At 54.7% G+C, this 14,236-nt stretch overlaps 1 protein-coding gene across 1 annotated transcript in view; it reads right to left on the bottom strand.

Annotated features, from left to right (window-relative positions):
* Window positions 1-14,236, bottom strand: part of CACNG2 (calcium voltage-gated channel auxiliary subunit gamma 2) — a gene marked incomplete at both ends in the record, with an annotated part of 106,033 nt that overhangs the window by 8,212 nt on the left and 83,585 nt on the right. The window contains one exon of the mRNA XM_081310940.1: window positions 8,229-8,312. Coding sequence (XP_081167066.1) covers window positions 8,229-8,312 — 84 coding nt within the window. The remainder of the gene's footprint in view (window positions 1-8,228; window positions 8,313-14,236) is intronic.

Raw genomic sequence — 14,236 nt, forward strand, 5'->3', positions numbered from 1 at the left:
GGAGGGCAGCACCTAGTGTGTTCTCCCAGCCAACTCCCTGGCCTGAGCTGGGGACGGCTCTGCCCTGGTTGGGGTTGGGGGAGGACACTCTATTTGTAGACTGTCCTCGAGCTGTTCACGGTCCAGTGGGGAGAAGAATCCATAACAGAAACCAAGATAAAACAGGGCTACAGAGCGGTCACCTCCCCGCCTATCCAGCCTTGCCCTACATTCCTGGACTCAGAGAGGGACAGCACGGTCCTCCATCCTCCCAGCCAACTTCTGGACACTCCAGGGATCTCTTTCTCTTGCACCCCCCTCTAGGCTGTGAGTGAATCCTGCTGCTGCACCGTCAGAGCATCCCAAATCTGGCCCCTTCTCAAATCAGTCTCTGGACTGGTCTCCCTGCTGCCCAGGCCCTGTGGTCAGGTCTCCAGCAGACGCCAGAGTGACACTGCTAGCCTGGATGTCAGACCCCATCTGTCCTCTGCTCAGAACCCTGTGGGGACTTCCTACCTCAGGGAGACCAGGCCCCTGGCTGTCCCCAGCCTGCCACACCTCACACTACTGTCCCCCACCTGCAATGCCCTGCCCTCTGCCCCTCGCCCTGTCGGGTCTCTGCCACTTTTGCCGGGAGGACCTGGCTGCCCCCATCCTGATGCCCCTGTCCTTTCCCGCCTGCTCCTCGCCCCGCGGGCTCCTTGCCGTTTCACACGCAATACCAGGTGAGGACAATGGTGACGCCTGCTGAGAGCTGGTTCCCTCTACCTGTGACCTGGGAGGATAACCTGATTGCTACCTCCCTGGGAGCACACGGAGGCCAGGGGCCTTAACTAGGAGTTGGCGGGGCTGGATCCGAGTCCCTGCAGGGGTGCCAAGCCCCCCATCATGTCCTCCAGTCTCTGACGGGTGGCTAGGTTCTGTGGGTTCACCCCAGGAGCCCCCAGACAGGTGGCAGCCGGCCATGACCTCTCTCCCTCACAGGCGTCTCTGTGGCTTCCCCAGGGAACACCTGTTGCGTTGGTCGCCTGTCCTTGTTGCCAGTTGGTCTGTGAGTCCCTGAGAAGGGGTGGCTCCAGGGTAATCAGGGTCTCCCTCCTGGGGGCCTGGGGTGGGCTGGGGGATAGGCTGTGTCCTCCCTCCCTCCTGCCATCTGTTCACTTCTTTTTCTGGAGAAAATGTGACCCAAGTGTGTGACCTGCAGAACAGGCCTGTGTGGTGGCTCTGTATGTGTGGTCCCTTGGGAGGAAGTACGGCCCCTACCAACCCTCTAGCTCCAGGCTCTGAAGGCGGTGGGGTGGAGGCCAAGCCCACCCTGCCCTCTGCCCTGCGCATGGTTTGGACCTGGAGTGTCCCCAGGGCTCATGTGCTGAAGTCTGGTCTCTAGTTGGTGGCGGCATTGGGAGGGGGAGCCTGCAGGGAAGAGGCAGTCACTGGGCCTGTGCTTGGAGGGGTGTATTTATCCCCACTCTCCCTGGCTGCCCAGCTGCCCTGAGGTGAGAGTTTTACTCTCCCACATGGTCCCTGCCATGATGCCCTGCCCCACCCCCAGCCCACAGTGATGGGGCCAGCGACCACGGCCTGAAGCTTTTACATCATGAGCCAAAATACATCTTTCCTCCTTTGAGGTGATTTTCTCAGGCACTTTGTCACAGAGATGGAAAGTTGATCCACAAAGCAGTGGATTTGGGGGTCTAGCATACAGTAGATGCTTAATATATGGCTGTGGAAAGGAACGGAATTCCTCTGAACCTTCCCCCCCCCCCCCCCCCCGACTCCAAATCACATTAGGACAGTTAAGAAATACCAACTTCCATCTCCTGGGCAAAAACCACATGCGACATACGGCAACCTACGTACACACGCACAGACACATGAAAACACACCTGGGGCGGACAGACACATGGACAGGCAGGGACAGAAAGCAGAGCAGCACGGACTCCTCAGAGACACGCACGCTGGCATGAAGACGCTCCTGGTCCCCACTGTCTCTGCTCCTTAAGCCTTGGTGAATGAGGGAAGGGCCGTGACAGGCACAGCCCTGGGAGGGGACAAGGTGTGGTCACCATCCCTTTCTAGGTGGGCAGCAGTAGATGGAGACCCCACCAGCCACACCTTTGTTGGGCTCCAGTCTTGGGGCCTCAGGGTGGTGACCAGGGGGTGCTGTGGCTGTTCTCCCTGCCCTAGGACCCTAGGTGGGACTCCTGCATTGGGGGATGTGGAGGGGAGCTCAATCCTTCCCTCATCCATGGGATACAAGCTGGGGACCTTCCTTCCAGGTCCTCCAGGACGCACCGTGCAGTGCCTGAGGCTCGAGAGCAAGTGAGCCCCCCTTTCTTTGCCACCCCGGGTGCCCTCCTGGTTCTCTTTCCTGCCATCTGCCCCACCTCCCCAGTCCCACTGGGGAAACAAGGAGGGCAAGGTCATCAGGACACCGCACACATGGGTATGCCTGCTTGGCCTCCTCCTCTTCCTGGCCTCTAAGTCTTGGCATCCTGGGGCTCAGTGTGTGGCCTCCTTTGTTCTCCCGGTGACACTCCCTTGGTGGGTCTGTGGCATCTCTGGCTTTAAATGGCACCTGTGTGCTGACAACTTGTAAGTCCAGATCTCTGGCTGGGATCTGCCCTGTGAGCCTCAGATGCAGCCTGCCCTGAGGGCCTGACGCCTCCCTGGACCGTCTCCAGGCCCCTCTCCCTTGAGGTGGCTGGAACACAGCTCCAGTCTCCACCTGAGGCACCCAAGGGCACTTTCCTGGGAGTCATCCTTGACTCTGCCCTCGCCCTTGGCCCACACCAGGCTTCTGGAAGTCCTGATCACAGGCCCCCCACAGGGCTTCCAGCATCTGTCCCTTGCCATCCGTCACTGCTGCCACCTGGGTCCACCCTTTCAGGGTCTCGTCTGGGTTATGGCCACAGCAGGCTCCTGTCTGCTTCTACCTTCATCCTATTGCAGTCTCTTCTGAATGCAGCAACCAGCGCCCTGCTCAAGTGAGATGGGTCCCTCCTCGGAGGAACCTCTACTTCTTTGTTACAGCCTGCGGGGGCCCCCAGGGCCTCTCTGCACTTGCTCTTCTTCCTGCTAACACCTGGGAAAGGCTTGCTCACTTCACTCTTGTCTTAGGACCTCCCTTGGTCCTGTCCCTCAAGCATTTCAGGCCCACATCTGCTCCCTTGTTCCTTCTGCCTGGAACATTCTGCCCCCCTCATCTACCTGGCTCACTCCCCTACCTCCTTCAGATCTTTGCTCAAACTTTCTCGACCCCACTTCCACGCAGAATTCTGCACACCTCTCCTGCCTGACTCTCGACGGTCACTCCTCACAGTCTAACATACTATATGATGAACTTGGTCATTTCATTCGTTGTAGACTGACATGTCTGGAGGACAGGCTTTGTTATTGTCCTCAGCCAGAAGAGGGCCTGACATGCAGGAGGCCACTCCATGATGAAAGTGCTAGGGCAGGAAGAGGCTGTGCCCTTCATAGACGCCAGACTTCATCAGAAGTTGAAGGGCCCTGGGTCTGCACTCCTGGCCTGACTTGGCCTGGTCCATTTGTTTTGTCCATTTTTTTTCTTTTAACAGAGCTTGGAACCACCCCAGAGGCCAGCAACGGGGGCCACAGGCATGTTACACCTCTGCTTCTCTGGGAGGAGAAGCTCCAGAGACATTGGGGAACGTGGGAAGTGGGCCCGACTCCCCTCGGAAGCTGTGCACGGACTGAGCCCGGCTCTTTGGGGAGACAGAAGGTGGCCTGATGGCTCCTCCCTATCCTGAAACCCACACCTTTGTGCACAGCCACAGAATTCAACATTTTGGGGGGAATGAATGTCATGTCTTTCGAGATTTCTCTCTGGCTGTCCTACGTACAAACGTCAGCGTCCACCGGCCCTCTCTGCCCCTGCTCCATCTCACCAGAGCATTTAGCACCACCTGAGAGGTTTTATGTTTGCTGATTTATTTATTTTCTGTCTCCTTGCATTTGAGTGTGTACTTGATCTACTTTGTGGCTCCTCAATCCTGGGCATCTAGAACAGTGCCTGATGCATGGTGCGGGATCAGTGAGCATGTGGCGGGTGAATGAAAGAACATAGGCCTGGGAATTCCTGGGAAAATCACAATTTTGTTTTTAAAACTATATTCTGCTTCTAGTGGACTTTCAAACTTGAGGTCAGACACAGTGGGCAGGGGCGGGAGGAGCGGGTATGCAGATCCTGTTTGGTGGGTGATGTCCCACTTTTTCCAGTCAGGGAGACTAGGTTCAGAGAGGTGCAGGGGCAGCAGCTCAGGGCTGGGCTCACTCTACTTAGACTTCCCTCTCCCTCTCCAGCACCAGGACGCTGGGCCCCAAGGAGCCAAGGGGTCCTAGGAGCCACAGCACATTTGGCAAGGCCTAATGTCCCATGCCCTCACACCTCAGGCCTTGGGCCATTTCAGAGGGTGATAGCCCCCAGGGCACCGGGGTTGGAATTTTCGCAGATCACACTGAAGGTCATCCCTGACCTTGGTAGAAGCAGGAGCTGTAGCGGCCTTTCTGAGCCCACCCGCCAGCCTGCAGCCCCTCTGAGTCAGAGGCAGGCTGCTCATGGAAGGTCAAAGGTGGAGCTGTGGGCAGACAGGGTCTCTCGGTTGAAATCCTTTCCACTGTACTGGGTCCCTGCCTTCCTGGCCCCTGTCCTCCTCCCAGTCCTCTACTGTCCTCTGGAACCCAGTGCACTGCCCTCTGCCAGCAGTTCCTTGCCTACCACCTACCCTGACTGGTGGCCATCCCCGCTCCCGCCAGCTTTGCCTGGGCTCACCATTGCCATGGCCAGCGTCTGGTCCACGCCACCTTTGCCTCTTGCTCGGACCACTGAACAGCACCCCAGCCTCCCTGAGGGTTCAGTTGCTCTTATCACCCCCTCCTCCAGGGCGGCCAGGCTGCGCTTGCTACATCAACACCTAGAAGGGGGTCTGATTTTGTCCCCAGGCCCTCGAGTGCCTGGGCTGTGCTCTGACCAGCCTGGCTCCTCTCTGGCCGCAGATGGGGTGCATGGCTCCTCTCTAAGGCCTCTGCCCCTGCCTTCCTCCAGCACTCCTTCCCCAAAGTCCTTTTACCTCGCCCTCTTTCTTTATTCAGGGAAGCAGTCTTGGCCACCTTGTCTAGGTGAGCCACCTTGGGGGAGCTGTGCCTGCACTTCGCCTACTGTGTCTCTGCCTTGGGAATGCAACATTCCGGGAGGCACCAGCTTGCTTTTTTGGTTTACCCTGGGATCCCCAGTACTGACAATGGTGTCAGCATAGAGTAACTGCTTGCTGAATACCTTGTGAGTGGGTGAATAAATGAGTGAATCTTTTGGGGTCTCTCAGCTCTGGTGACATCTTCTTAGAGAGCCCTTTTAGAAAGACCTCTTCCGAGAGAGTTGGGGGGCAGGCTCCCTCTAATTCCTGTGTGAAACATAATTAGATCCAAGGATCTGTTTCCAGAAGGTTATGGCTCGGGGCAGTGGCTGCTTCTGTCCCTTTCACGGCCTCCAGCAGGGCAGGTGTACTGTGCCCCTGGGTTTGACACACCTGAACACAGGGCTGACTCAGGCTCCGCCCACTTCTAGGAGCAGCCCCACCCACCTCCTTGTGCCAAATCCCACCCACCTCAGGAGAAACCCTGCCTACCTCTGGGCCATCTGCTTCTTCCTCTGGAAGCCCCTGTTACCTGCATGGCATTTGACCTTGGCTTACTTATTCACTCAAACATTTACTTCCTTGCTCAGCAACAAAGTGCTTTATTGGGCCCCAGTTCCTTGCTGGGCTCTGTGCTCAGAGTCTTAGGGGGTGATGAACTGGAGCCAGCAATACTGCAGCCAAATGTGGAATGGAGTCACTTGCAGGGGAAGCCCACAGACGGGCTTCCAAATCAAAGTGGGGGGTCGGATAGGGTCTGCATAAATAGTGGGATTGGGGTTCTGGAAAAATGATGCCATTCTTCCCTCTTTTCTTGCCAATCAGGTTAGAATTTTGGAGAATGATAGGAACTTTCGGCTTTAAAAAATTATTGTTGCCGGGCGCGGTGGTGCATGCCTGTAATCTCAGCGATTTGGGAGGCTGAAGCAGGAGGATCAGGAGGATTGAAAGTTCAAAGTCAGCCTCAGCAACTTAGCGAAATCCTAAGAAACTTGGCAAGATCCTGTCTTAGAATGAAAAATAAAAAGGGCTGGGGATGCAGCTCAGTGGTTAAGTGCCCCTGGATTCAATCTCTGGTACCCGCCCTCAAAAAAATCATTTTTGTCATCTAGTCCAACACCAGCATATTATAGATCAGGTGTCAGCAAACTGTCAAACACAGGCTGCTGCCCATCATTGTAAATAAAGTTCAGCTGGAACACGCCATGCTCATTTGCTTCTGTGTTGCCTATGGCTGCTTTTGCCAGAGCTGAGTGATTGAGTGATGGGGAGGTGACTGTGTGACTTGGAAAGTCAAACATGTTTGCTGTGTAGTCCTTTACAAAAAAAGTATGCTGACCCCTGTTATAAGTGCTCAAGAAGTATTGTTGGGCTAAGTCCAATGGGACCTTGGGGATCCCACGTGGCTAATGAGAGTGCAGTCTATATACCCAGATAAACCAAACTCGAAGCTCTTCTTTCTTTAGCACTAAGGAAACTGAGGCATAGAGCTGGCCGGAATTGTTATGGAAGACTCCTGTATCTTTATTTTTCTTTTAATTGAAAGCATTTATTGAGCACCTACTAGATTCCAGGGTTGGTTCTAGGTGCTGTAATGAATGAGACAAATTTCCTACCTCAAGGTACTTCTTGGTGAATAGAGTGCCACAGGGTACTGTGCTCCACCAGGTGAGGCTGGGTCCAGCACTGTGGCTCTGGCCCTGGGTCACCTCTACATCTTTGCCAGGCTGTGTCTCCTAGTGGAGCTGTTTCTGAGGATCCTCCCTGTTGGTTCTGCTCTTCCTGGGCCAGGGACTGTCTTTTTTTGTCCATCTCCGTCTCCTCATCACTGAGCACTGGGTCTGGCATACAGCAGGTGCTCAATCCACATTTACTACACCCCCTGGGCTCCTCTGCTAAGATCAGGCTTGGCAAGAGCTCCAGAGGTGCAACAGGTGACTATGACCAAGTGGCCCTTTTGAGACTTCCATTTAAGAATACTGTCTTGAGGGAATTCAGAAAAGGAAGTGGCGGGTGTGGTATGAGGTTTTCTTTTTCCCCTTTAAAAAAATAAAATCCATAAATCTCCGGGTGTTCCCTTCCTCCCTCTCCCCAGCTTCCTGGCTGACAGTGTTCCAATGAAACCCGATTCCAGGCTCACCTGTGAGCTAGGCTTGATGCAAGGAGTCATTATTGAAAGAGACAGGGCCAATCCACATTATCAAATGCTTCCTGCATTTTTCATAAAAGGGATCCGAGGGGGAAGGTCACCACTCTGCTGTGGGGGAGGGGAGGAGGCCAGGCCTGGGAGGCAGAGGCAGGTAACTCCAGGGGGAGGACACCAAACCTCAGAGCTGGTGTGAGAGCCTCTGGCTCTGCCGTCCTAGGTCTCAAGGACCCTCAGCTCCTCTCTGGGAAATCCCTTTCTCGGGGAGTTGGCAGCCTTGTTAGTTTTAGCTGATGCTTGAGGCTTTGGAGGCCCCTTGGGGCCTCAAAATGCTTTCTCTTGATATGTCTCAGGTGGATTTAAGATCACAGCTGTTACATCAGGATTTAACTTTGATTTGACTTGCGGGGGAAGAAAAAAAATGTCTCTCTTTTGCCTTTTTTTTTTTTTTTTGTAGATGTTCCAATCTGGCACGGTCTGATTTCCGCATTCAATTATGCAAGAAATATTTATTGAATTCTTAATGTGCACATTGCACTGGGCTGAGACTATAAAGGTGGACAAGAAGGGAGGGTCCCTCCTCCTGCGGAACTGGGGGCTTGTTACTCACATAAAGGAACCTACAGCTTGATAAAGTGCTTGCTCTGGGAACCCCTGGGGAGAGGCCCAGGGGAACTTTCTAGTGAAGGTGGTGTTTCCCTTGAGACCTGGAGATTATTGAGTAGGAGTTTGCCAGACAAAGAAGGGGAGGGAAGGGTGTTGTGGGCACAGGGAACAGCATGCACAAAGCTTTGCCCTCCTAAAAGCTGGAAAGGAGCCAGGTGCAGATCTTTTTTTTTTTCTTTCTTTCTGCTATAACCAGGGCCTCTAGATAGACCTTTGGCTCTCTGAGGGCTCAAAGCACAGGACCACCACCTGGAGGGAGATTGAAAAATTGTGTGACTCACGGAGGAAATATTCTGCTGTGTCAGCTTCGTAATCTGCATCCTCTGGGAAGTGATCGATCTGCTTGCACAGGCCTTTGAAGTTCCCTGCAAAGCAAGGGGAAGGAGCGCATGAGAACGGAGTGGGAGTGTGCAGGCTCAGCCCCTGCCCCTTCCAACTTCTTGCTCTTCTGAAACTCACCCAAGCCTCCCCCGCCCCCCAAGGAAGGTATCACTGCTTTGTCTTTTTGGACATCGGCCTGGTGGATCAAAACACACCCACCCGCAGCTCTGCGGAGAGGATCTAAAGCTAAACTTCAAAATCCTGCCTTCCATCCCTGGTCCCTGCGATGCAGCTTCTGAGGATTAGCTGGAGCTTGGCAGTGGCGGGGGGCTTGATTCTGGGCTGGGGACTCTGCTGGGGATGCTGCTGGTTGCTTAGTGGCCTGACTCAATGTCCAGTGCGGGGAGTCAGCCTGCATTTTGTATGTGAGAAGGCCGCACGCAGACAGCTCTCCAAAGAAGGCAGAGCCCAGAGTGATGTGGAGACATTCCCTTGGCCCTTCCCCGGAGCTTTGAGCACATTCCCATCTGTAATTATGTGAAATTCACCGTGGGCCCCAGCAGCTCTGAGGCTTCCAGGGGTTGAGGCCCCACTGGGGGCTGGGCTCCCCTCACCTTCTTAAACTAGAGCTCATTTTGGCTCTGCCAGAGGCCTCTAAAGAGGAATGTTGCCACTCCATTTTCCAGATGTAAAGGTTGAGGCTCAGGGACGCTCCCTGATCTGAATAAGTACTTGTGTCCAGAAGAAGCTGCAATCAGGGTCCAAACAAAGGTCTTTGGACTCTAAATATTTCCATGGTGATTGATGAGCAGTTGAGAACCTGCCCAGGGCCAAACTCCAAGGCAAAGCCCCAGCGGGCTCTCATCAGGGTTCACTGAGTGAATCAGCAAACCATTGAAGCAACCCTCATACGAATCAATGAATAGAATCCAATTTATAATCACCAGAGTGTCAGCTTCCGGACAGCAGGAGCTTTGGTCTGCTCATGCGTGTGGTCTCTCAGCATCAGCGGGGCCACTAATGCCTGTTAATGTCCTCTGAATGAGAAAAGAACGGACCCGTGCTGGGGTGGATGGCCAGGGCCAGATGCAGGCTCAGTGGTCCAACTGTCTGGTCAAGCCCAGCTTCCTGGACCTGACTGTTTTCTTGTCTGAAGGTACACACAGGGCTCGGAACCATGCCTGGGGCATTTATCCAGTCCTGGGGACACAGGTATGAGAGAGCAACAAACTTTAACTGTTCAACCACTGAGGAGGGTCTCCTATGACAGGAGCCAGTGTTACCTAATGAGTACAGTCCTCAGAAGCCGTCAGCGATTTACTCTCTTAGATTCCTGAGATTCCATATCTGACTAGGTGGGTGCAGGTTTCATCATGTGCCACGCATCCAAGAATTTTCAGACGGTGGTATCTAGCCCTGTACATCGAATCCATACAGCTCGGACCTTCCTAATCCAAATCCCAAAGACTCCCAAATCCAAAACTTTTGGAGTACCCACATGACACCCTGAGTGACACTCCACACTTGACCTCCTGTGAGGGGTCAAGGCCAAAGCACTGGCCACAGAAAGCATCTTATGTACACAGTTACCTCCAGGTTACGTGTGTGCATGGTGCAGATGACACCCAGAGGGATCTCATTATGTATATGCCAATATCCCCAAATCTGAAGAAGTCTGAAATCCAAAACACCTCGGGGGCTGAGTGTCTTGGGTAGGGGACACTTAGCCTCTACTTTAAAACACGGTGTTCAGGCGTGTCATGTTTCAGACAGGAAGAGCAGCATTTCAGGCCTTTCTGGTTCTTAGTATGTGCTACCTATTACAGAGAAGACCCCCTGGACCCCATTCACACATGGGCTGTCCCCGTACCAAATTCACCTTCTTTTCTGACTTCAAGAAAAACAGTTCCCCAGAGCATGTTGGGACTTCCAGTCACTGTACTGAAGCTTTGTGGGGTCAAAATGGACCCCAGGGGCAGATGTCTTGTGTAAGTATTTGGGGCAGTCCATCCTCTGGCACAACTGCTCACCCCCTGCTGCAGCCCTCTGCCCTTCGAATCTGGGCATGGACAGGAGGCCTGGCCACCCCCAGCACCTATTCCCTCCATCTCCGCATCTGGTCCCCCGCCCCCCAGGAGAAGAGTCCTCCTACCAGCTGTTAAGAAGATAAAAAATTCCCCTGATTGTTGAAATTACAAATCAGCGTAGCTGAAAAGCACTTTGCAAAGCACTTTCATTTTCTTTCAATTCAGTCTGACAAATCTTCCGTCAGCACCAGCTCAGTGCCAGGCATCTTTATAAGGAATCGGGTGCAGGAGGCGAACAGCGGCACTGATGTGCCCCGAGGCACCCAGCAAATTGGGGACAGAGCTCTGGAACTGAGGGCTGGAGGGTGGCACCTCCATCCTGGTGGGTGGCACCGCCCACACCGCTCCCCACCCATCCTAGCTGCTCCCGGGACCCAGTGTGCCCTACTCGTGCCTGGGTAGGTGGCTCCTGGCACAGAGGGGCCCAGGAGATGTGCGTGGAGAGGCTGTGGAAGTCACGAGCAGCTCAGGTCTCACCTCAGAGGCCTGTACCTGGGCGGTGGCTGCCATTCTCAGTCTGGTGGGTGTTAAAAAGGACCTGACTTTCCTGAGCCCCAACTCACTGGTGTCCCTGGAGTCTGGTCCTCAGAGGTACCAGTGAGTTCATCACCCTGCCATCTCCCCCAACTGCCCCTCCCATCCATCACCACAGCTTTCCTGTTTTAGGGCCTCAGCATCCCTCGAAGTTGTCCTGTCTCCAGTGGACAGCACCTCCCTGCATATCACAAGGATTCTTTGAAAATGCAAATCTGATCATGCCAGCTCCAGCTTCAAATGCTGCAGCGTCCCAGGTTTTAGGGGAAATCTTAACATCTCTAGCATCTTCAGCCAGCTGCCCTCTCTATCTTTGGCCTCACTTCCCAACAACCTTGTCCCTCTCTTTACATTTCTTCCTTCTCCAGCTATACTCCGTCCTACCACAGGACCTTTGGCGTTCCTTTCTGGGCTGCACCACCTCCTTTGCGGTCTCCCTTTCCTAACCTCCCTCCAGCCTCCTGTACTGTGTTCAGGGGTGTCCATGGCTCGCTGGCTGGTGCTGGCTGCTCTGTGTCAGGAGAAGGCATTGTGACACTCACGGGGTGGTTCCAGTAGAGAGGGAAGGAGGGATGACCTGCAGAGAGCAAGGGTGGAGGGTGGTGTGGAGAGGGAGGGCGGGCAGCCCTGGGGCACCCATGACGGTGGCCCTCACTGACACAGCTCTTCTCGTTGCTTTCCTTTCCCTCACACAGTGGGAAGCAGGGCCTTTAGCTGAGTGTGAGGAGGGGAGGAAGGGAAGTGGAGGGTGAGGGAGAGGGCCAGGCACACACTCATGTGTGTGCATGACATGAGGTGTGTGTGTTGGTGGCCTGAGGTCCTTCTGAGATTCTGTGGTTTCCTCCAGCCCTTTCGGGGTGCAGCTGCAGTGTGGCCAAGAGGTGGCTGGGAGGTGAGGCCAGATGGGAGGGGCAGGGAGCAGTTAGGAGATGGATGGCAGCCTCTGAGCTGGGCAGCGGGAGACAGGACCCGAGGGGCAAGTGGGTGCTGAACAGCCAGGGAGGGGTGTCCATGCACTGGGAATCTTGGGTGGGTGGGGGCTGAGGAATTGTCAGGCTCGGGGAGAAGGCCAGAAGTGGGATGTAATGTTCAGAGAGCGGGAGGTGAAAGAGACTGTGGGGGGCTCTGGCTATTGGCAATGCCAAGGTCAAGGCAAGACCATGAACTTGGGGGCTCAGGTGGAGGCAGGGGTGGTATTGAAAGTATCTGGCAACCAGAAAGGTTGTACAAATCAATATAAAGACGAGACTGAAACATTCGCTCTTACGCTCCCCGTACATCAAGAATGAATTAGGACTCTCCTACCCAGTTAAAAAGTTGAAGTGCAAATGATTCATCAAATTATTCTAATAAGCCCTAAATCATTGGTTGGTTTTTAGAAATTATTGGTGTGATCTTTTGATGATGAGGCCGCACAAACTAAATGATGGCCCTGTCTGGCCACGATTTGACAGGGGAGCGGCCCCAGATGCTTCCCCAGCTTCCCTGTGGGAGGAACAGCCATTGGGTCCCGGAGTGCAGGGTTTCTAACTTGTTCCTTGCCTGGCCGCTGTGGCATCTCCAAGGATGACTACAGGAGGAGGCAGAGGAGCGAGCCAGAGGATGAGGGGGCGCCCGGGAGGGAGCCAGGGATCTGTGAATGAAGGCACCCAGGGGGCTGGGGCAGACCTGGGGGGTGAGTTTCAGAGAGGGCAGGGTTAGGAACGAGGCCCTCCTAGGAGAGGTGGCGGGGCTGGAAGTGTCCCAGGGCAGAGCCAGGCCTCCATTCCAGCAGGAGGAGAGGAGGTTGGGAGTGCGGGGAATTCTGCTGACCTTGGGAAACAAATTCCAGAGGGCTCCAGGGCATGGGATAGGGAGACTGGGTCAGCCTAGAGGATGAACACAGCCCCCCGGGGAAAAGCAAGTAGTGGTGTGTGACGGGGGTAAGGTGAGACTTCATGATGGGATGGGTCCCAGTGGTCCCTTAGGTTGACTGAGGTGATGATGAGTGCAAGGTCTCACATGCCATATAGAGGGATGTGCAAGGCCTTATGGGAGCACAGTCCAGCTAACGTTTATGTGGCACCAAATGTATGCCACGCTGTGCAACCTGCTGAGGACACAGAGGAAAAATACCACCCTGCCTGTCCTCTAGGAGCTCACCTCTCTCGGGTGGAGACAGAGCCGCTGCTGGGGAGGCAGGCTGCAGGGACAGGGAGACAGGGCGCTGGAGCACAGCGCACATCCGGGTCTGTGAGTGCGTGGATGTTGCGGGGTCCTCCTGCAGAGGAGGTGGCAGAGCCCGGCAGGACTTGGAGCAGGAGCCAGCAGCATGCGCGTGTGCACTGTGTGCATTGCCCACGCTCACACCCACATTTGTTGGGCTGTGATGAGAAAATGGTGGAGGGGTGAGAAGCACTTTCTAAGGAGAGAGATCAACCAGGCAGCCAAGGAAACACTGGCCACAGGAGAGAACAGTCTGGGGTTAGAGAAGTTTCCCCAGAGCAGACTGCGGGGCCACAGGGCCTGAACGGGAGCGGAAGGCAGAGGGTTCTTCCTGGCTGACATTGCTAACTTGATATACGCCACAGGGATGAGCAAAGGCTACAAACCGAGTCTGGCCCCCACCCACCTGCTGCCCCAGAGAGCCGGTTGTTGAGCTTTACCAGCACACCACTGCAGGGAGGGCAAGCCTATGTGATGGATCAGCAGTGCAAAGTCACAACGAATTGTGGTTTTTTGAGATCTTCAAAAGGATCTGTCCCGTTTACAGGACTTGCAGGGTGGGATTGAAGGAGGGGGCAGCTGGAGAGGGGCAGGGGCCAGATCCCACAGAGGCCAGGCCAAACCAAGCAGGGTCTCTCTGTCCACTCCCCCCACAGTCATGGGCTTTGAGCTTGGAGAAATGGGGGGTGGAGGCACGCCCATCAGGAACTAGGAAGGATTATTCTCCAACAAATGTGATCACCTCGACTGTCCAACTGTCCGCTGACCCGCCCACCCCAGCAGGGCAGCTGTGTCACCAGCCCCAGCCCCAAAGCCTGGGGACTGCAGGCCAGCCACCAGGAGTTGAAAAGGCCAATGGCTGCGCCTGAGGCTGTTGGAGTTCAGCTTCCAGGAATTTCCTGTTTCAGCCTGGGAACTTGGGCTTGCAGGTATTAAGTAGCTTAAAAGGCGGTTCATCAGCTTTGTCAAAGGCACATTAATATCTCACAACACCAACGGCGGCCTTGTTTCTTTAGATACAATAAGCTCCTCGTAAACCTGGTCATTAGGGGCTGCACAGCCTCTGTTTATTTTCCACACATTCAGAGAAGCTGAAAGTGCAGCTCTGGAGCGGAGTGGGGGGGTGGGGGGGTGGGGTGTAC

The sequence above is a fragment of the Spermophilus citellus genome, assembly GCF_964194105.1.
Source record: "Spermophilus citellus genome assembly, chromosome: 10".
In the NCBI taxonomy this organism is placed as follows: domain Eukaryota; kingdom Metazoa; phylum Chordata; class Mammalia; order Rodentia; family Sciuridae; genus Spermophilus; species Spermophilus citellus.